Below are 22799 nucleotides of genomic sequence, written 5' to 3' on the forward strand. Positions count from 1 at the left end.
GCTATCAAGGGTCGAGTTCTCAATGTCTTTGCGTGGATTTAACCACCAAGTGTCCCAGAAGGGAGCGCCCCCCAAAGCACAGAGAGTGTCCGCAGCCCCCTCCCCGTACCCCCCACCCCACCACAAGCCACCATCAAAAGGATATCAGAAGAGGGCAGAGACGTAGGGCTCACCAGATCAGGCCCCTACTCCAGTCCATTGTCCAGTAGTTCGTCCACCGCTCTCGGCGTCACCGTTGGGAACAGCAGTACACTGTGTTCTGAGTCCGAATGTGGTGTACTGTCTTCCGTGTCTGTGTTGATCAGCACGTGTTCATCGCGGAAAGAGCCCACCATGCTGAGCACTGTCATCTGGTCTTCCCTTTGTTGTGCGATAGAGGGCTTGCGACTTCTGGGTTGCGCCGACGATGTAGGTGAAGGTCTTCCTCTACGCTCCGAGCCGGTCCCGGACTCACCAGACGCCCCCCCCTGAGATGTCTCGACGCCCATCACCTCCAGCCACTCCTCCGCATCAGTAGGGCTCTCGAAGAAGTGGGTCTTGTTGTCATAGATGATCTTGAGGCGGGCCGGGAATAACAGGGCGTACCGGAGATTTGCTTTCTGGAGCTTTTTCTTGACCGCAAAGTAGGATGACCTTTGTCGTTGCACTTGATTTGTATAGTCCGGGGATAGTGAGATTCGCTGGTTTTCATATTCAATGAGTGATTTCTCCCGGGCTTTCTGCAGGAGCATATCCCTATCCCGGTAAATTAAGATCTTAACGATCAACGGTCGCGGTGGCTGTCCCACCCTAGGCCGTCCCGTAGGAATCCGATGTGCCCGTTCCACACAAAAAAACGGCGACAGGCCCTCCGGGGCGACATGATCGCGGAACCACTGCTCCATGAATTCCGTTGCGCGGGACCCCTCACTGTGTTCCGGAAGCCCAATGACGCGGATGTTATTGCGTCGGTTACGCCCTTGAGCATCCTCCACGCGGTCCATGAGGGTCGTCACTTGCTCCTGCAATTGTTTGATAGAGTTAGTGTGATCTGTCACCGTCGGAGTCACCTCTGCCAACGTCACCCCCTGTTCCTTCACTTTGTCAGTCAGCTTGCCGTGGTCGGCTTTTAACAGCGAGAGATTAGTAGTGAGGGCGCCCAGTTGCGTTTCCATAGCCAGTCGAGAGTCTCTGATCTCTTGCAGGATCAAGTCCAACTTGTCAGCCTGTTGATCCCTGCCCGAGGCGTGGTCCAGGGGGGCTAGTACGGAGCCATCCTGCATAGCCCCCGGGGCCGGTCCCGTGTTCGGCGGGCCATCCTTCCCATCCAGCGCCCGGGCTCCCTTTCGGACCATGGTTGCCCCCGTCAGGCGCGGCCAACCCACAGGCTTGAGCATCCGCCTGGGGGGTACTCCCCGTCTTCTCTAGGCGTCCTCCTTCTATCGGATCCCCAAGTGGTATGATCACCTCTCTCCCTCTGCCAGTTGCTGTCACACCCCGCTCCGCAACCCCGTCAATGCTGCAGCACGAAAGTCCAGGCGGCATCGGCGTCCTCTCTGCGTCTGCCAGCGGCGTGCATCATCGCAGAAGTCAGCCCACGGGCCGTGGCAGCTCCATCTTCGGCCTCGGCAGCCCCCAGAATGGTTCAGAGATGCGGGGGGAGGACTAATCGGGGGGTGGAAGAGAGGAGCAGGAGGGACTCAGGCTCGAAGTCCGGTATCACCCCGGATGGCGGCCCCCTCTCGTCCCCACACCCCCCACCAGGCAAGCGAGCAGGGTTGTAAAGTTCACCGTCACAAATCCCCCCTCAGCACCCCGCCACAGAACAGTTCAGTGGCCTTGTCTCACGAAAGCGCGGCTTCTGGGCTCTCCTTGCGCCCCCGCTCCCATGGTGGTCGTCTAGGCCTGGAGGGAACCCCTCCGTCGGACGTCTTACCCAGTCAGTGGATCCGCAGAATAATCCCGGTGCCTCTCGATGCCAGCAGCCGTCCCCGCAGCCATAGGAGGGGGGGAGAGAAGGAAGACAGGCCGGGGGGGGGGCATGTCTCAGTATGCCACCCGAGGCTCACCAGCTCCGCACCCCCGCCTTCAGAGCCTCCGCTGCAGGGGCTCGCGCTGGCGCTCAGGTTCGTCACGCTCCCTCCTCCTCAAGGCCCACAGGCCCTCCGACACAACGATCTCGGCCCCCGCCGCCTCCGGGCCCCCCTCACAGTCAGGACCGCCAGGCTGAAGAGTGATCTCGCCAATGGGGGGCCTCGAGGCAGTCTGGCGAAAATCACGGGCGGCTCGACCGCAGCTCGCGGACCCTCCGCGGCACTTCCGGTCTGCCGCGACCAAAGTTTCTCGGCGGCTTTACCAGCGACAGGCCCCGGCTGGTCACGCACTCCGCAAGCCCCAGAATCGTTCCGGAGCTTCCTCAAGCCCTCACGGCACAGAAACCACAGGCTGCAGTCGGTGTTTGGGCTCCCCAGAGGCCCGATCAGGATTGAGAATCCCCGGCAGCACCGGAGCACTAACAGCCTCCGTCCGCCATCGTGGCCCGCTAGCCATGCCCCGTGTAAAAGTGAAAATAAACCTCAAATAAAAATCATACAAGTAATGTCTAAAAAGTAAGAAAAAAATTAACAGTAAAAGTAACACTAAAATGGCTAAAATACAATATGAGTGACCAGCGATATGATTTTTTAAAGTTTTAATCCAAAAGGTATCAGCGAAAAATAAAGCCCTAATGAAATTACTCTTTGAGGATGTCTCAGATCTTGGCCCAAGTTCAGGCTGACAGTGGAGTGGAGGTTCGATACAATATCGGGTGGTGATGCTCATAGTTTTTGGGTACTTAGGGCTTAATTATGACTACGGTGGTCCGATAGACTGCCTTAGCCACGGTGGTGGTGTGGACAATGCCACACCGCTGGTCTGACCACCCTATTATAAGATGGGTAGCCGTACCACCATGGTACTGCCAGAGCTGCCAGGGATCAGGGATGCTATGGTACTTCCAAGTATTTTACGAGTTTCCTCTACACCACGTTTTTCATGGCACTGAGCCCACCATGAAAACTGTGGTGGAGAAGAAACAAAGCGGGCCCTACTGGGCCTCAGGGCCATGGGGTGCCTGCAGGGGGGCAGATGTTGTGCCCGACTGTGCGCATGCTCCCGAGTTCCTGCACGGCATTGACTGCACCAGTATATGCCATGCAGTAACTGCCTTTGATGCTCACATTGTGGTGCTTTTTTCATAGGCAGCACCATGGGACTGCCAAGGAACCACCTGCCAGAGACTAAAAAAGTCATAATCAGGTGGACGGTGTCAGTACCGCTTTGGCGGTCTTGGAGCGGGGCTGCTGCGTGGCAGCCCACTCCAAGACTGCCAAATTCAAATTTTGTGACCACAGAAATCCTCTCACTGTTCAAATACTTTTCATAACTTTGCCTGGTCAAGATTTCTTCCTTAGGCTTGGTCTCTTTTCTGTAAGACAAAGGGAATCCTCTTAAAATCTGATACCTCTGCCGTGAGGTCCTGCTGAAACATCCTGAGGTCTGGTAAATCCAACCTCTCAGTCACTGCTAAGGCTCTCAGGACCTTACAGACAGTGCTTAGGGAGCAGGACACACTTCAGCAGAGGCCAACAACACGGTTCGCTTGAAGTCCAGTTGTAACTGAGCTACTTTTGATTCCATAAAAGGCCTATTCCAGCTTTTGATGTCCCTGTAGCCACACAAGAGGTCAGCAACTGACCCTTCGAGTCCACTTCTTAGTTCTTTATCCAAGCGGGTGATGGTCCTGCTGTTCAGGTCTCCACACAGGTCACAGACAGCAGATCCAGTCCTCTTTTTTTACTGCCCGAACTCTTAAAGTGTTCTGAGGAGCAGGGGTGAAGTGTTATTTTTGTTTAGTTTTTTAGTGGGAGTAAGAGGACTTCTGGACATTGCCTGACCAATGGACAAATGTTGCCACAGGCAAACCTGCCCACTTTTGGAGCACACCATTTTTCCTCAATGATAACTATGCCACTGTGCACCATTCTCAGTAAAATATAACATGGCAGACCATGTCTGCCTCTGTACGGAGCTTGTGGCACACTTAGAGTTGTGTCTTCTTTAATGAGCAGTTCCATCCAAGTCAACCACTGCAGACTCGTTCTGGGACATAGCTCCCTCCTCCCCTATGACTAAAACTAGAAGGACCAACAGTATCACTAAGATGGAAAAGTAAAAAACTTCCCTTGTCCCTTTCAAATTAGTCAAGTTCCAGAACTCTCCTTAACTTCCCTGCTAGGATCAAGGTAGGTCTCATTCCTCCAAAACCATTCTACAGCCCCAAGGCTCTTAAAACGCTATTTCACACCTAAATAAGGAGGCACTGATAGGCCAGCTGCTGGCAGGCTAATGCTAGTTAGCCTGCTGAAGATTCAGGCAGGCAAAGTCTAATAGTTACTTTTTTTCCATGTGTCCAGGATCTCTTGATAGCCCCTACATCTTTAAGTGATCATAGCATAATTACTATAACTCTTTCTCTAAAACCTCCACCCACTGAGTCCTGGTCTTTCAATAACAATGATGTTACCTTCCATGGATCTTCGGGTAGATGTTTTTGGAACCCAACTGCCATTAGAGGTAGGCATGATATTTTATGCAAAATTATATTAGAATTAAACGATTGGTATGGTTCCGAAATTGCTAACTTTGAAAAATTTATGAGGAAGATCACTCTAGATGTAAAAAAGGTTAGTGGTTCTGGGAAAAAGGTATTTTTTCCTAGTGCACTGCGCATCCTGAATAAGGAAATAAATAAATTAGTGCGAGTGCAATTCTTGGGTAGATCAGGTGAACTAGCTAAAGAAATATCGAGGTTAAAAAGAAGGAGAACCAGATTAAAAGCGAGACTAAAAAAGGAGAAAGAAGACTCGGTATGGATAAACTTGCGGGAGGCAGTTGCGCATGGCAAAGTTAGAGATTTTTGGTCCATAGTCGGGAAGGGATGCGGCACTAGAACGAGCCCTCTTCCCATCCCTATTTCTGAAGAGGTATGGTCCTCTTATATCCGGAAGTTGTATGCAGGGAACGTAACATCGGCTGTAGATAGTGACCCTGACTTAACATCTGAGGGTCCGATTAATTATCCTACAGAGACAACAATAGAAATGGCCATAAAGAACATGCGCTCGTCCGGCGCAATGGGACCTGACGAACTCCCTATGACGGTTCTGAAGCAGGAACCATTACTATGGAGTAAGATTCTTTACCCATTGTTTAAATCCTGCTTTGATACTAAAATGGTCCCTGCCTCTTGGAGGGGAAGTATATTGGTCCCTATTTTTAAGAAGGGAGCTAGGGATAGCCCCATGAACTACCGTCTGATTGCTCTCCTCGACTCAGTTGGAAAGGTTTTCGCTAAGTGTATTTTAATTTTACTTAACAATTGGATCGAGGAGAATAATATTCTACCATTTGAACAAACTGGATTCCGTAGGGGACACGGTACATTAGACAATCTCACCACCCTACATGTGATTTCTGATAAATATACACATGTGAGAGGGGGGGTGGTGTTCGCTGCGTTCATCGATTTCTCCACGGCGTTCGATAAAGTTGATCGTCGAACGCTGTGGAGAAAGTTAGCAGCCCTTGGTTTACCACTATATCTATTGGATCTTTTGCGTGTTCTCCATACGGAAACGTGGTGTAGTGTTCTCCAAGGGGGCGAAAGGGGACTTTCGCATAGAATTCCAACTTTGAACGGCCTTAAACAAGGCTGTCTTCTGGCCCCACTATTGTTCTCCCTATACACTGTAGACCTGCCTGCTTCCTTGACAGCTTGTGTGGGTATAGCTCCGGTGGTAGGGGGGACCCCTATCTCTTGTCTCATGTATGCCGATGATATTCTTGTTTTAGATTTAACCCCCAAAGGTCTCGCTAATCGGCTGCAAGCTCTACATGTTTTTGCTGATTCCCATTTTATGAAGATTAATACATCTAAAAGGAAAATTATGTGTATTGCCGGGAAAAAGAAGTGCCGTTCTGAAAACTTTGGATGGTTTATTGGTGGCCAGAAATTAGAGGTTGTTAAATCCTATACCTTTTTGGGTAAAATAATTGCGGCCAATTTGAGTGAGAGGCCCCATATCGAGCATAGTTCACGTAAAGCCCTCGCGCATGGCAAAGGTTTAAATTCCCTCTATCTTGCCACTGGAAAGAGACACTTCGCCTGTTTACTTGAGGTATATAGGGCAAATATTCCTCCTACGATATTATATGGCATAGAACTTATAGAGCTGAAGCACTGGGATTTCTGTAATAAAATTGAAGGGAAACTCTTAAGATCCCTATCTACCCTTAACACCTCGTGTTCTTTGGCCGCATGTAGGCTTGATTTCGGTCTCAGGAGCAGCTGGGTTCAGGGACTATGTGCCCTGGTAAGATGGGTGGTTTGCTTGGCTAGAGCCGAATCAGGGTCGATGAGAACCCTCCTTAAAAATGAATTGCTGGGCAACTTTAAAGAGTTCTCACGATTAGTAAGGAACTTTAGAAGAGCCGTGTCACTTTTAAAGTTAGATGAAAGTGTTTTATTCCTTCACTCATCGACACAGCTAAAACTCCTGCTAAAACAGGCATCGTGGGAACTATGTTTTCAAACAGATAAGAATACAATACAAGAAAAAGGGGGTTGTGACCTCCTCCTTAATTCTTATTCTATGAAGTTGGCCCAACCCTATGCCACATGGAATATGCCACATGGTGTTCGTAGATTATGGTTTCTTTTACGATATGATCTATTGCCCCTAAATTTACTTTTATCCAAATGGTATGGAACCTCTTCTATGTGTAATTTTTGTAACTTGAGTATTCAGGATCGTATGCATGTCTTCCTGATTTGTCCTGCACTTCGCCCATTGCGGTTTAAATGGTTAAAACCAATATGTCTTCAACTAGGTATTTCTGATGTGAATATTTTTTTACAATTTCTATACTGTCCTCCAAATGAAATGTTTTGCTTCCACATTTTTAACTTTTTTAAAGGTTTTTTTAGCTATTTATTAAAGAGTTTGGAGAGGTCTGACATTGTTTTTTCTTGTCTATTTCAATGGATGCATTAGTTTTGTATGTGTGATTGAATTTTCTTTTCTTCTGTCTGTAATTTGTATTGTGATTTTTATGTGGCCCTTATCAAGAGGCAAAACATACTAAAATAAATTGAAATTGAATAATAGTTACTTTTCCTATTTATTTATCTGAAACCTACCCATTGAATTAGATTTTTTATAAATATTAAAATCTGTGGTTGAATAATTTCTGTAGCTTGTCCCAAACCAAAGTTATCATAATACATTTTTACCTGACTTCAGTTTTTTTTCATATAAACAGCTTCAGCAATATACAGTGAAAATAGCTTTTTGGGGCTAATCACTGTAGGAACATCAATCAATCAATCAATCAATCAGGTCATTTGTAGAGCGCACTACTCACCCGTAGGGTCTCAAGGCGCTGGGAGGGGGGGGGTGCCGCTACTGCTCGAACAGCCAGGTCTTGAGCTTCTTCCTGAAGGAGAGGTGGTCTTGGGTCAGGCGCAGATTGGTCGGAAGTGAGTTCCAGGTCTTGGCGGCCAGGTAGGAGAAGGATCTTCCTCCTGTTGTCGCTCTTCGGATGCGGGGGACGGCGGCGAGGGCGTGGTTGGTTGATCTGAGGAGGCGCTTGGGAGTGTAGAAGTTGATCCGGTTGTTGAGGTAGCTCGGGCCTTGGTCGTGTAGGGCTTTGTGCGCGTGGGTGAGGAGCCGGAAGGTGATTCTCTTGTTGACCGGGAGCCAGTGCAGATCTCTCAGGTGTCCGGAGATGTGGCTGCGTCGGGGGATGTCGAGGATGAGTCTCGCCGAGGCGTTCTGGATCCGCTGGAGTCTCTTCTGGAGTTTGGCAGTGGTTCCGGCGTAGAGGGCGTTGCCGTAGTCCAGTCGGCTGGTGACGAGGGCTTGGGTGACCGTCTTCCTCGTCTCGGTGGGGATCCACCGGAAGATCTTACGTAGCATGCGCAGGATGTTGAAGCATGACGAGGAGACGGCGTTGACTTGTCTGGTCATGGAGAGGGAGGAGTCCAGGATGAAGCCCAGGTTGCGTGCGTGGTCCGTCGGTTTGGGTGCGGTGCCCAGGGCGGGGGGCCACCAGGAGTCGTCCCAGGCGGAGGGCGTGGAGCCCAGGATGAGGACCTCCGTCTTGTCCGAGTTCAGTTTCAGGCGGCTGGTCGTCATCCATTCGGCTACGTCTCTCATCCCTTCGTGCAGGTTGGCTCTGGCGGTGGCGGGGTCGTTGGTCAGGGAGAGGATCAGCTGGGTGTCGTCGGCGTAGGAGATGATGTTCAGGTTGTGTTGGCGTGCGATGGCCGCGAGGGGGCTCATGTAGACGTTGAAGAGGGTTGGGCTCAGCGAGGATCCTTGGGGTACGCCGCAGATGACTTTGGTGGCCTCTGACTTGTACGGTGGTAGGGGGACTCTTTGTGTTCTTCCGTCGAGGAAGGAGGTGATCCAGTCCAGTGCCTTCTCCTGGATTCCGATGTTGCTGAGGCGCTGTACTAGGGTGCGGTGGCAGACAGTGTCGAAAGCCGCGGAGAGGTCCAGGAGGATGAGGGCCGCTGTTTCTCCGTTGTCCATCAGAGTTCGAAGGTCGTCGGTGGCGGCGATGAGGGCGGTCTCGGTGCTGTGGTTCGCTCGGAAGCCGGACTGTGATGGGTCGAGGGATCCATTCGTCTCGAGGAAGGCGGCCAGCTGTTTGTTGACGGTCTTCTCGATGACTTTGGCCGGGAACGGGAGGAGCGAGATGGGACGGTAGTTCTTGAGGTCGGTGGGGTCTGCTGTGGGTTTCTTGAGGAGAGCGCTGAGTTCAGCGTGCTTCCAGCTCTCAGGGAAGGTGGCGGAGTCGAAGGAGGTGTTGATGATGTCCCGCAGGTGGGGTGCGAGGACAGCGTCGGCTTTGTTGAAGACGTGGTGAGGGCAGGGGTCAGTCGGAGATCCGGAATGGATGGAGTTCATGGTGCGGATGGTGTCTTCGGTGCTGATCGGGGTCCAGGTGCGGAGGGTGGTGGTGGGTGGCGTCGTTGCGGTTGTGGCTTGCGTTGGTTGGTTGTTGAAGCTGTTGTGTATGTCCGTGATCTTGTTGTGGAAGTAGGACGCGAGGGAGTTGCAGAGGTCTTGCGACGCCAACATGAAATCTGATACTTCTAAATTCTAGGAGCCTTACCGTGTGGGCTACAAGCCCTGCATAAGTGTGACCTTTAACATTTAAAAGTAGAATATCTTCCTCTCAAAAGGGGTTATTTTGATAGGTTCTATTTTGAAGCATAGCTGGCAGGCTACACATCTAGACCTAACACATGACTAATTTGTTATCTTAGAAAATAGCACAACAGGTGGTGCAATCCACATTATACATTTATTATATTTTCTTTCATTTGTGTACATTTTGATACACTATGGCCTTCCTGGAAAGATAAATATGTCAAATGGGGAGTAGCCAATTTTATTATGGTTTAAGCTCGGGGCACATGCACTGAGAAATGTATGACGTTACTACAACATACATTACCACGCAGTAGGTTACAACGCGGATGTTACATCATCTGCGTTGTTACCACGCATGGCTTTACATCACAAGTCATTTATATTACTTGCACTAGATGGCACGCTGGAGTTAGGAATAGTATAAATTACTATTCCTACTCCAGTTAGCGCAACAGTAGGGAATGTGTTGGATTTAAAATCCAACATATTCCTTGGTGTTGCGCGCCATCTAGCGCAAGTCTTAGAAACGACTTGCGATGTAATGCCATGCGTGGTAAGAACACGGACGATGTAACGTCCACGTTGTTACCTACCTGCGTGCTATTGACAGCATTATAAACGCTGTTTCCCGCACTGGGGACTGGATTAGCCAAGTGAGCAGAGTTCAAAAAGCACCAACATGAGTCTATAAAAACAGGGGCCATCCATGAAGAAAGAAACACATTATCACAGTGGCTAATACTGTTTTTGTGAATATAAAAAAGAAAATATATCTCCTATATTATGCGTGTCAGTTTTTGAACGGGCTGTCCTTTAATTTATAATGCTTTTAACTAATCTTACATTCCTTCTATCAACAGTACTATCATCGGCATATGGGAAGATGGTGACTATGGCCAAACTCATGAAAAGTCTTGTTTCCTGGCAATGGGGGACCACCCATAACTACCTGTACAAATGTAATACAACAGGTACATGATTGATTTTTCTGTGCAAATATATTTTCATGATCACACACCACAAAATATGAATTTACACTTATGGAAACAACATAAATTTCAAGCAAAATTGGCATTTACATTTTAATTGTTAATTGGTGCCAGAATATGGATACTGTTTTAGCAGACAATGCAGAACCAAGAGTGGGTTGAGACCCAAAACTTGTTTTACATAGTCACTATACTTAAACTTCATTCATGACCACTTAATCAGCTTCCAACTGAAATGTTTCTACTGATCCATTTTCGGACACATAAAAAGAGAGAATTTAAAATAACTAAAGGTTTGTGACACTACTATGATTCTGATTAAATTGAAGGAAGGATCTTACACAGGATAAATATAAAGGTTAGTATGTTCATAATTGTTTAAAATAAAAAAAAGACGTATAATCGGCCTTGAGTTGCATGCAAATACTGGACCAATTTTGTATATCAAGTCTTATCAATGAAAGTGAAAGCGACAAACAATCGTCACCATACGAAGCATATGATAATTAGCTGTTAATGAAGGACTGTAGGGCATCATACAATAAAAGTAGCAAGAGCTTTTGACAAGTGCTATAAGCGTCCAGCCATTGGGTAGGTGAAGGGGGAGGAGAGTGAGGGGTGTCGGGGTGGGTGGAACAACCCAAGAGGGTGTCCAGCAAGTCTTGTGCTCAGCCATGGTCCGTGCAGGTAACAGCGGAGGAGTAGTGGGGCCGGTTAAGGGGGAATTTTCGAGGGACTATGGAGAGGGAAAATTAAATAGATAATTCATTTTACCTCAGCATCGTCCCTCAAAATCACCACTTACCTGGCCCCACAGCCCCACTGCTGTTACCTGCACAGACACGGCTGCTCTTGCGAGAGCTAGATGGAGGGAAGCTTCTCGCTGCACTTGCGATGTAGGGTGCTGTGAAGTTCCCGTGTCCTATGGAAGGATAGCATCTTCAAAGAGTTGGAGAGCCCAAAGTCGGGGAGGAATATAGTGTGAGTGCTCTAATTTAGAGAAGTGGTCAATCATTGGTTGCCAGGTGTGCGTGAATTTTCGATTCGGTAGACTTTATCCGACATGTTAGAAGCTCCATCACCATAACATGCCATAGGCGTATGAACCATGAAGAAATAAGCGGGCTGTGGAAGGTTCTTCCAGTGAAGAGCAATGATCTACTTAGCTGCTTCTAGCATGTGTTTGATAAGACGACAATCAGAGTGAGTCATGGCTTGGAGGTGTTGGGGACGAATGCTCAGAAGATTCACTGTAAGGGAGCTTGGCACATGAAAGCCTATAGTGTCTTTGGCGTGACTCAGGACTTCCTTCCAAAATATGGTAAGTATTGGGCAGTACCATCAAATATGGAGAAAGTCCACCACCGCTTACTGGCATCGCCAGCAGTGTGGATAAACAGCCGGAAACATTTTCTGTAAAGTTTATGAGCAGATTCGCGTTGGGGAATGCTCCTGTGGATCTTAGGGATATCGCACCATAGTTGTTCCCAGCATTCTGATGGAATTTCCTCCCTGAAGTATGCGGACCACTGACTTTGGTAAGTGTGGGAGTGAATGAAAGAAGAGTGCTGTAAAAACTGGTATGTGTGGGAGATCAAGCCCTGCATCCCATCGAATGAGCGCACCAAGGCCTCAAAATGGGTAAGCGGTCTAGTTGCTCCCTGCATGTAAGTTAGGATAAGTAACCAGTGTCGGAGTTGACAGTATTGTAGGCTTGACATGTGCTTGAGATGGAAGGCTCTCTTGCATTGATCAAAGGTTTTGAATTTGTCCCCCTCAAATAGATCCTCGCAGGGCATTCTCCCTTCTTCATGTTGAGAATGAATGTGGCTGCAAGGCTGGAGGGAAGCTGGAATTGTGAGCCACTGAGGTGTTGAGATTAGGAAAGGAAGTGAGTCCCCTTGGGATCGTGATCTTGTCCCAGATGTTGAGGACCATCTTCATAGGGATGGCTATTTATGTACTTTGATGCCGGGAGAGCCTGAAGACCCAGGCCAGATCACAAAAGGGTCCACAGGCAACAGTGCAGTCCATGTGAAACCAATGTTTTTCACTTTCTCTGATGACCCACTCCAATATCTACGAAGAAGGGTGGGGCAACCCATGTCACCCCAAACCAGTCGCACAGCAATGTTTAGCCATATCTAGGCTACATTCAGCCGATACTCCTTTTGTCCGTTATTTAATCATTATTTATCCATATTTATTTTTCTTCAATTCTCTATATTTCTAAGTCATTCCAATTGCAATCCACATGCGGGGTACATTCTGCCATTTTCCCAAATTTCTGTTGTTCGAGCCGTGCCCTCCGGACCTCAGATTCAAACAAGATCAATGCAGAGGTTCGTCCAAAGCAATGTTTATTTAAAAGTCCAATGCATTTCGGGCACCTCACTGCCCTTCGTCAGAGAACAGTACAAATAAACAATAAAAGCACCTGATGAACAACATATGCGTACAGAAAGCAATATCTAATTATTAGTCTAACATGTTGCCACGTATTTCGTTGTGCTTAAGCGCTTTCTCCTGAGATCAATTATGTAAAACAACCTTCTTATGATTGATGCCCCATCGCCTTACTTTAAACATTCAATGCCTGTTAGATAGCATTTTCATCACACGGGCCCCAACTTTCTCATTGCACAGAATGTCATCTTTAGTAAACATCAAAATATGTTCAGCGTCTTCAACTCTGTCTTCAACCTTGTATGCTCATTCCCTGTTTACCTACATAGCCTCCCCCATTTCTCCCTAGCCATACTCTATATCTAAATCAGAGTATTTTGTGTTCTTAAACACCCACATTTTCCCCGTAACAAACAAACTTCCTCCCCGCCACACGATATCACATTTCGCATACCTGCCATGGACGCTCACAAACACTCAAATCGGGTTTCCGTTCCGAGTAAAAAGATGACATTCTGTCGAATCCCCTTCATTTAAATCACATCCTCTTAGTTACCTTCCACCTGATTGGCCCGTCCCTCCCACTGTTTCACACTTTTGTTTCCACATTTAAATTCACGACATTTATTGCCCAAACTACATTGCCCACAATTCTGTGTTCATGTGAAAACGGTGCACAACCTTATGGAATCTTTTTAATCTTTTACTCTAATATTCTTATCCGCAACATGTCTTAATTCATACTAATATGCACAGCTTATTATGTCATGAAACTCATCCTGATAAAACATCGCTTTTGACCCGAACCAGATCTTCCTCCGTCAATGTCGATTCATGTTTTGAAAGAATTTTTTAGCATACAATCTTCCTAATGGGTGCTATCCCAACATAATGGGGTAATTGATGAACAATGAAAGGGGTGGGATGCACACCTAAGTTTGTCAATATGATATTATCATCAGTTCATCTGTTGTTTGCCCAAAGTTAATCTTTTACCGCGTGCGTCCTGGCTGTTATGCCTACCCCGGTGGCACCTTATGTCAACGAAGAAGGGTGGGGCAACCCATGTCACCCCAAACCAGTCTCACAGCAATGTTTAGCCATATCTAGGCTACATTCAGCCGATACTCCTTTTGTCCGTTATTTAATCATTATTTATCCATATTTATTTTTCTTCAATTCTCTATATTTCTAAGTCATTCCAATTGCAATCCACATGCGGGGTACATTCTGCCATTTTTCCAAATTTCTGTTGTTCGAGCCGTGCCCTCCGGACCTCAGATTCAAACAAGATCAACGCAGAGGTTCGTCCAAAGCAATGTTTATTTAAAAGTCAAATGCATTTCAGGCACCTCACTGCCCTTCGTCAGGGAACACTACAAATAAACAATAAAAGCACCTGATGAGCAACATATGCATACAGAAATCAATATCTAATTATTAGTCTATTATGTTGCCACGTTTTTTGTTGTGCTTAAGCGCTTTCTCCTGAGATCAATTATGTAAAACAACCTTCTTATGATTGATGCCCCATCGCCTTACTTTAAACATTCAATGCCTGTTAGATAGCGTTTTCATCACACGGGCCCCAACTTTCTCATTGCACAGAATGTTATCTTTAGTAAACATCAAAATATGTTCAGCGTCATCAATTCTGTCTTCAACCTTGTATGCTCATACCCTGTTTACCTACGTAGCCTCCCCCATTTCTCCCTACCCATACTCTATATCTTAATCAGAGTATTTTGTGTTCTGAAACACCCACATTTTCCCCGTAACAAACAAACTTCCTCCCCGCTACGCGATATCACATTTCCTACCTACATATGGGTAGGGAGAAATGGGGGAGGCTACGTAGGTAAACAGGGTATGAGCATACAAGGTTGAAGACAGAGTTGAAGACGCTGAACATATTTTGATGTTTACTAAAGATAACATTCTGTGTAATGAGAAAGTTGGGGCCCGTGTGATGGAAACGCTATCTAACAGGCATTGAATGTTTAAAGTAAGGCGATGGGGCATCAATCATAAGAAGGTTGTTTACATAATTGATCTCAGGAGAAAGCGCTTAAGCACGACGAAAAACGTGGCAACATGTTAGACTAATAATTAGATATTGATTTCTGTACGCATATGTTGTTCATCAGGTGATTTTATTGTTTATTTGTAGTGTTCCCTGATGAGGTGCCCGAAATGCATTGGACTTTTAAATAAACATTGCTTTGGACGAACCTCTGCGTTGATCTTGTTTGAGTCTGAGGTCCGGAGGGCACGGCTCGAACAACAGAAATTTGGAAAAATGGCAGAATGTACCCCGCATGTGGATTGCAATTGGAATGACTTAGAAATATAGATAATTGAAGAAAAATAAATATGGATAAATAATGATTAAATAACGGACAAAAGGAGTATCGGCTGAATGTAGCCTAGATATGGCTAAACATTGCTGTGCGACTGGTTTGGGGTGACATGGGTTGCCCCACCCTTCTTCGTTGACATAAGGTGCCACCGGGGTAGGCATAACAGCCAGGACGCATGCGGTAAAAGATTAACTTTGGGCAAACAACAGTTGAACTGATGATAATATCATATTGACAAACTTAGATGTGCATCCCACCCCTTTCATCATTCACCACTCCAATATCTAGCAGAGGTGGGATGCCCAGTAGTACTTCAGAAGGTTGAGACAGGCTAAGCCCCCTTTTTCTCTGGGTAGCATGAGTAGTTTGTTGGAGAATCTGAATCATCTCATCCCCCAGATGAAGGAGTTCACATCACACAGAAGGTGTTAAGCATCCACTTGGGGATGGGCATAACTAGGGTTTGGACTAGATATAGTACTTTTAGTGGAATGGACATTTTGACCTAGTTGAGGCAGCTGAGCAAAGAAATAGGGAGCTATATCCAGTGGCGCAAGTCATCCAAAACAGTCTACCTACAGGCCGGCCAATTGGTCTGAGACCATGGAGACAGGGAAAGGGTCAAGTTTATACCTAGGTAGCGAGTTGAGTGAGAGTGCTGTATGACTGTCGCTAAGGGTTCAACCACTAGGGTCAAAAGTAAAGGGGAGAGCGGGCAACCTTATCAAGTGCCCCTTTGTATACAAATAGGCGGAGAGAGATGGCCATTTACCCGGACCCTCGCTGTGGGGGCAACGTAGGTGGCCATAACCAAAGAGACCATAGCGGGGCCAAAGCTGATTTATTTGTAAGACTGCATGCAAAAAGAAAAGCCCCAATCAACCAAGTAAAAGGCTATCTCAGCATCCAGGGACACCAGGCAAGCAGGGATGTCCGGGTGTTGGACATTCTCTACGAGATTGGGCACTCGACAGATTTTACCTGCTCCCTAACGCTGGTGTATGAAACCAACCTGATCTGGGTCTACCAATCTGGGGAGTTATGGCTCAAGACGGTTTGCCAAGATTTTAGTATAGATCTTGTCTTCCGTGTTGAGTAAGGTGATAGGTTAGTATGACGCACAAAGAGAGGGATGCTCTGCCTGGATTAGGTACGCGTACAACCTCTTCCTCGGACATCGAAGTGCTGATGATGAGATTTTGGAAAATGAGTTGAAGAGGCGTAGGAGGTGGTCCTGAAGCTTGGGGAGGAACATGCAATAGAATGAGATAGGAAGGCTGTCTGGGCCAGGGGTTTTACCCACCAGGAGGCTTTATAGTGCCGGTCATACTTCATCAAGCTTGATCGGGCCATCAAGTAGTTGGGCATGGCAGGAATCGAAGGGTGCCTAAGGGTATGCAACAAGGAAGTAACTAATGTAATCCAGGAGGTGGGTTTCATTATTATAGAGGGCTGTGTAGAAGGCGTGGAATGTCTGTTCCTACTTGCATTCGAAAGGGGCCAATTACCATCTGCTTTTTTAATCTTTGAGATGTGAGATCTAACTGTCTTAGTGTGAAGGCAGCGGGACAGAATTGGTCCCACTTTATCTCCCTGTCATAGTATTTTTGTTTTAGTGCCATGAGTAAGCGCTCTGCATTGTTTATTCAGTAGACCCTCAGTTGTCCTCGGAGCATGGCCAGGCATTTTTAATGTTGGAGGGTGTCTTTTGGACCAACCACTCTAGTGCCTTATTGCCATCAGCCAACCCCGTTTTGACCAGGCGAGCTTCCCGGGTTCGGGCAATGGTTATGGAGGTGATGACTCCCACTAGGCGGTTGTTTTGAAGGCACCCCAGAGGGTAGGCTCTGAGGTTTCAGGGAGAGTGCTTATTTCAAAGAAAGCCATAATCTCATGGCATATCTCGGCAATATAGATCGAGTCGTCCAGAATGTGGGGGAGCCTCCATCGAGGAGCAGAGCCCAAGCTTCCACTTCAGCAGCACAGCACCACCTCCAGATGGACATGGTCCAAGATCAGATGTCTGTGATTTGAGCCAATTCAGGGTACAGTGCCAGGGAGAGAGAGAGAGAAAGAAAAAATCAAGTGAGTGACTGGTTGGGCGCACAAACATTGAGTAGAGTAAGGGTCTGACCATCAAGTTGAACTCTAATTTTAAGAAAACGGCCTTCCCCATCCCGCACCACCTGCGAAACCCCAGAACCGAATCTAGCTTTACAAAGTATTGCAAATCCAGCAATTTTAGATAAAGAAGCAGCTCATTATTGATATGGATATTTTGGGCGGGCCATTTGAGGCATGTCAGAGGGTGAGAGGGTGAGAGGTGGGTTTCTTGTAAAACAATGATGTCAGGGTCAGGTAGCGCCAAATCTGGCATCTTTTAGTAGGGGAGTTAAGCCCTTTAACGTTGAGAGAGAGGAATTTCATATGAGGTATCTCAGCCATACTGGAAGGTAGGGGGGATCAAATGCAAACATAGGGTGAGAGTGGGGGACAACTACTGTTGTCATATTAGGCATCAAGAAAGGGGATCTCAGTGTCCAGACATAATGTGCCAAAAAAGCTACGCCACACTAGAAGAGAGTGGGTCAAAGTGGGAGCAGATGGCAACATGTAGGGAGAATAGCATATCTCGTAGCGAATGGGGAGGTTCCGCTAATGCAGGGTAAATAGGGGGGAGTACTCAGGGTGCCTCCAACCTCAGTCCAAACCCTCCGTGGCGAAGGAAGAAGAGGGAGGACATTGGGGTGAGGTAACATAAACAAAAGATGGCCAACAGGGCCTGCAAGTTCTGTTAATGTCCCGAAACAGCCCATTCATCTGAACAAGGACCATTCTGAAGAAGTTACTCATCAAAGGGACAAAATAAACTCAGGGTGTGGTACAAATAAGCTGGTCTCCAAGCGCCACAGCCAGTGATCAATTGGGCCAAAGAAGAGCCTTATCTGTGGGCTCGCTCTGGCAGTCATGGTGTCACCACAGCAAGGCCTTATTTAAGTTGGAAAGGCATGTTACCTGAGAAGAAGCAGTGGAAGAAAACTGGCTTGGGAGCAAATGATACTGGAGGAGTGTCTTGCTCACTGGTCCTATTCCAGGTGCAGAAGCCAGGTTGACCTCACACCCGAGTGGGTCAAAGGATTGATGCATGTTAAAATCAATGACAGTGTGACAGTGTGGAATGTCTGCTATTCAGAGGCCACAAGGGATCGAGCTGGGGAGTGAGTCCCATCCATGGTATGATGGTGTTAAATAATGTCCTGTTTAGTTTGGGAGGATGCTTGCTCTTTGGTGCGTGCTCTGTACTTGGGGGGAGGCACCGTAGAGCATTCAGGTTATAAAGTTTCTCTGGGAGTGGCCAGGGCAGGGGGAGGGCTGGTATCCCTTGGCGATGTCAGGAGGAGCAGGAGTTGTTTTGCATCCCGTAGGGAGTGAAGCATCCAGCGTATGCCTTCCCAGTTGATACTCAAAGCAAAGGGGTGGCCCCATTGATATTTGATGTTGAGGTCTCAGAGTTTTTCAGTAACCAGTTTAAAGTCTCTACTCATGCGGATTTTTACTGTGGCAATATCTTGGAAGATCTGGATGGGATAGCTATTGTAGACCAGGTCCGCTGTGCCACGCACTTTCTATAAGATGAACTGCTTTTCGGTGAAGAAATGGACTCATGTGAGTACGTCAGGAATGAAATCTGGGTGACCCTGGACTGAAAAAACCTGATGGGCCCTGTCCAAAGTCGGTGGGGTTGCACCATCATCACCTCTAATTGACTGGAGTAGTTTAGCTGTGAATGTCATGATATTGGAACCCTCAGCTCCACGGGGACCCCCTAATGCGGAGGTTATTTCTTCTGCTTCTGTTTTCTAAGTCTTCTTGCTTCAGTTGAAGGTCGATGTGTTGGTCTTCAAGGGCTGCCATTTTGTGCCATAAGTTCTGGTGGCCTTCAGATCGGGAGTCTGCGGAGTATTCGAGATTATCGACACCGACCCCTAATCTCAGCAACAACCAGATAAAGATCGTGGAGGCAGGCTTTAAATTCAGCTTTAAGGGAACCAATCCCTGTTCTTATTTCATGTAAGAAAGCATTCATGTAGGCCTGTGTGAGGGGGCCATTGCAGAGTCACCTGCAGCCGTTGTTTTCGAAGGATCTGTGGTAGCAGGTGTAGTAGGGTTGGATTTAAGCCACTGAGAAGCTACAGGATTGTCTTTGGCAGAGGCGGCCAAGTTGTCCCTACCACCCTTGGTACAATGCATAGCCAAGTGGGGGTCTCCACGAGTGTGGGCCAGTAGCAGACGACCGCTGGTGCGTGACAGAAATAAGCTGATGCATAGAAGAGTGACAATGCCTTGGTGTGTGGCTGGCTCAGTGAGGGCCCCAGGAGAAGTCAGTATGCAACCAGTGAGGGGCTTTTGCAGCACATTGGCAGGCATTAAAAGGGGGGGCTAAGATAGAGCCATTGGGCACCCCCCAGGTCAAGCAGTCCAGGGGAGTCTCCTTCAGGTAAAAAGGGCACCACAGGAGCCTTCAGCACCTTCCGGGGCACGTGCTCCATAGAGTGGGTCACTTAAGGCACAAGATAAAGTCTGGGAGGTCCCCAAGGTTAGAGGGTCCGTGTAACTTGGGAGTGGACCAATCCCCCCATAAAGATTTGACAATGAGGGATCGGGCAGAGCCCCTACGCTGATGCCCAGACCAGAGTGTGTGTAGTTGTGAGGAGAGGATGCCCCTAGGAGGACTGCCTAGGCTGTGGTGGTACCGGGGCTCAGCCGACGGGGAGGGAGCCTGCAAGAAGAGGAGAAGGGAGCCAAACTGGGGGCATATATAGAGGCCGTACCCGGGGAGGCAAAGGGGCCACAACCTGACCCCCGTAGACAAGCTCAGGTCAGCACTGTTATAGAGGGGTGGGGAAAAGGACCAAGCTGTGCGGCCTCATAGCAGATCACCCTTACCTCTACCTCTGAGTCTTTTTTTCCATGACACACATCTGATGCAGGCAGCAGCTCAGGGCTGATCAGGGGCCCATACTTCAGGCACCAACAGCTAGGGCCATGGAGAGGGGCCACCGTCAACCGCCAGCAACCAGAGCAGGTCTTCATTTACATTGCAGGGTCAGCACTGAAGGAAGGGGCAGAAAATCCTGCCACTGAAGGCACCCCTGAATGTCGGGTCGGTGTGGTCAGCCAGTCATATCACAGTGCTGCATTCTGGAAGGAGCTTTGGTCCGCTGCAGGCCCGCAGCAGCCCGGGAGACCCAGAAGAGAGCCTATCCAGGTGATAACCCTTGTCCGTCACTTTGTACAGATTCACAGTGCCCCCCTCCCCCCTTAGCCTACCAGGGGACAATTCAGGGGTCAAATCAGCCAGCAGTGCGTCGCCTCAATGGGGTGCCTGGCAGGGCGCAACTCCAGAGGCCTCCAAGTCAGTCCACCAACACTGGAAAAAGTCTTAAAGTGGTGAGGCAGCTCAGGCCCGTACCTCAGCCTGTTCCATAGCCGCACGGGGGAGGGCGAGTGCGGGTCGAGTCTTCCTATCTGCTGCCACCCCACCAGGGGGAAACGCCAGGAGTGCAGAAGGTGGGACCGTCGTGGGTGCTAAGGGACAACAAGATGGTGCCTTCAGCTGCAGTGACAGCCCCGGTCTAGGACGTCGGATCCATTTACGCTGGCACAGAAGCTGAATCGGGCACTCCCATCACAGCCCACAGTGTTGTGAAGATCAAAGTGGGCCCAAAAACAATAAATCAGGATCGATTGCCTAAATAGAGGCTGGCTGCAGGGGAGCCGAGAAACCACAAGGCACTTCTCACTCCACCTGCAGCTTGGCCATGCCTCCTGGGCCAATTTTTTTATATATCTTGAAAGACAGGAGGCTGTTAGTACCTTAAATTTAATTAACAGGCACTTTATTCCGTTTTACTTTGATATTATTAATGTTCCAACTGATTCCCTTTAACATGTATTTTATAATACAATATATAATATTTATGAACTAGTGCCTTTAAACTTTAACATACCAAATATTCACCTACTGGAAGGGTTGTCAGTCACCTCTCTCAGGGAGAAATACCACCCATTTATGCATGTGATGGGGTTCTGGAAGGACTGGGAGGGGGCACTTGAATAATGACTATTGGAATATCTTCTGAATTCTTTTTTTTCCATAGCAGTTCCTCCTCTATTTGTTTTAAACATCGTTTAGGAACAATCTAGACACTATTAAAATAACTTTTAACTTTTTTCCTATACCCTTTACTTAAACCAATGTATAATCAAGGTAAATGAAAGAAGTACGGCAATCCATGTTAGTAAGACGAATTTGAAGTCAGTTTTATGTGTGATGTTCCATCAGTAATTCTACCAATACTAATGAAATATATAATTGATCAAAATTAGCTCTAAAAAGGTTCAAAACATGATGGATAGCAGTTCAAGCTACATCTTTTTTTGCATTAATGAATTTTAAATGCAAGTTTTGCAAATGACAAAGATGATATCTTATGCATTTATTTTCCAGAGAATCCAATCCCTAAGGAGGTTGCAGAAAGGAAGTTCATCAACTTGATCGATGCTGGGCTGGCAATAAACTCAGGTTATCCTTTGGTTCTTCGTCCTGAAAGGAAAGTGGATTTGATTCTCTCCTTTGATTGTAGTTCCGGCGACCCCTTTGAGGTAAAGTTGACATTGAATTCACGTATTAGGTTTGAAGAAGGATGATGAGAGAGAGAGAAAGAAAGAGAGAGAGAGAGAGAGAGCGCGCGCGTGTGTGTGTGTGTGTGCTTTTATATATATTCTTCGAAAATGCATTGGTATATACAAACAGTTTAAGAGACGCAGTTTATGCTTAGATATGCACATGTGTTACTGGGTTTGTGATGAATGAATTTTTTAATGACTTTTTCGCTGTGCTTTTCTACATTGATATATTTGCCACTAATTCAAAGTATTTTCTATTTGTATGCTGGGTGTATAAATAAGAAGAGTGTATCATTTTGGGTCATGTAAAGTCAGGTATGTTTTTGATCTGAGGAATGCCTCTGGGTTAGCCAGAATGCATTAATAATAGTGATGGCTGCCACAGAGATCTGAATAGCATACCACTAAGCAGATTTTTACCATTTTGCCTTGGAAAACACCTTTTGACATCGAATTTAGGGGCATATTACCAACGTTAAGCGATATTTATCGCTAACGATGCTTAGCAACGAATTTTTTAACGCTAAGCATCGTCAGAAATTATCGCAGATAAACCTTGCTATTATCAAGGTTTATCGCAAATGCGATAAAAAACAACCGCAATGCATGAATATCGCTGAAAAGTCAGCGATATTCATGCATTACCGAGCTAATGCTCTTAGCCATGTTATCCACCTACCATTGGATAACATGGCTAAGAACTGCTCAGGGCAGGTGTTCGTTTTTGGAGATATTCGCGCTTAAGTTGGTAATAGGAGATAGCGATGTAAGCGACTGTTTCCAGTCGCTAACATCTTGGCACGCCCACTTTGCATGTCATTAGTGATAAATATCACTGACATGCAAAGTGGGGCCCAAGATGGTCGCTATCTCCTACTAGCTGTCGCTAACTGGTGTTAGCAACAGCTAGGTAATAGGGAGATAATTTTATCTCCGCTTTCTTGGCTTTTAAAGCCAAAAAAGCGGAGATAAACCCCCTTGATAATATGCCCCTTAGACTCGTTTCATTCTCACAAAATGCAGGCACTAGTATTGCCAAGGCTGAAGGTGGTGACCATACAAGCATTGGAAACACACTATTGATAACACCAACATTTCTTGCCACTTAT

General features: G+C 47.2%; 1 protein-coding gene across 2 annotated transcripts in view; it reads left to right on the plus strand.

Annotated features, from left to right (window-relative positions):
* LOC144753731 (cytosolic phospholipase A2 gamma-like) overlaps positions 1–22799 on the plus strand; it is a 928534-nt gene that overhangs the window by 774238 nt on the left and 131497 nt on the right. For both annotated transcript variants that reach the window (XM_078641315.1, XM_078641316.1), the window contains exons 15-16: positions 10106–10216; positions 21512–21666. In XM_078641315.1, the coding sequence (XP_078497441.1) occupies positions 10106–10216; positions 21512–21666 (266 nt within the window). The remainder of the gene's footprint in view (positions 1–10105; positions 10217–21511; positions 21667–22799) is intronic.

Source organism: Lissotriton helveticus, chromosome 5_1 (genome assembly GCF_964261635.1).
Source record: "Lissotriton helveticus chromosome 5_1, aLisHel1.1, whole genome shotgun sequence".
Classification (NCBI taxonomy): Eukaryota; Metazoa; Chordata; class Amphibia; order Caudata; family Salamandridae; genus Lissotriton; species Lissotriton helveticus.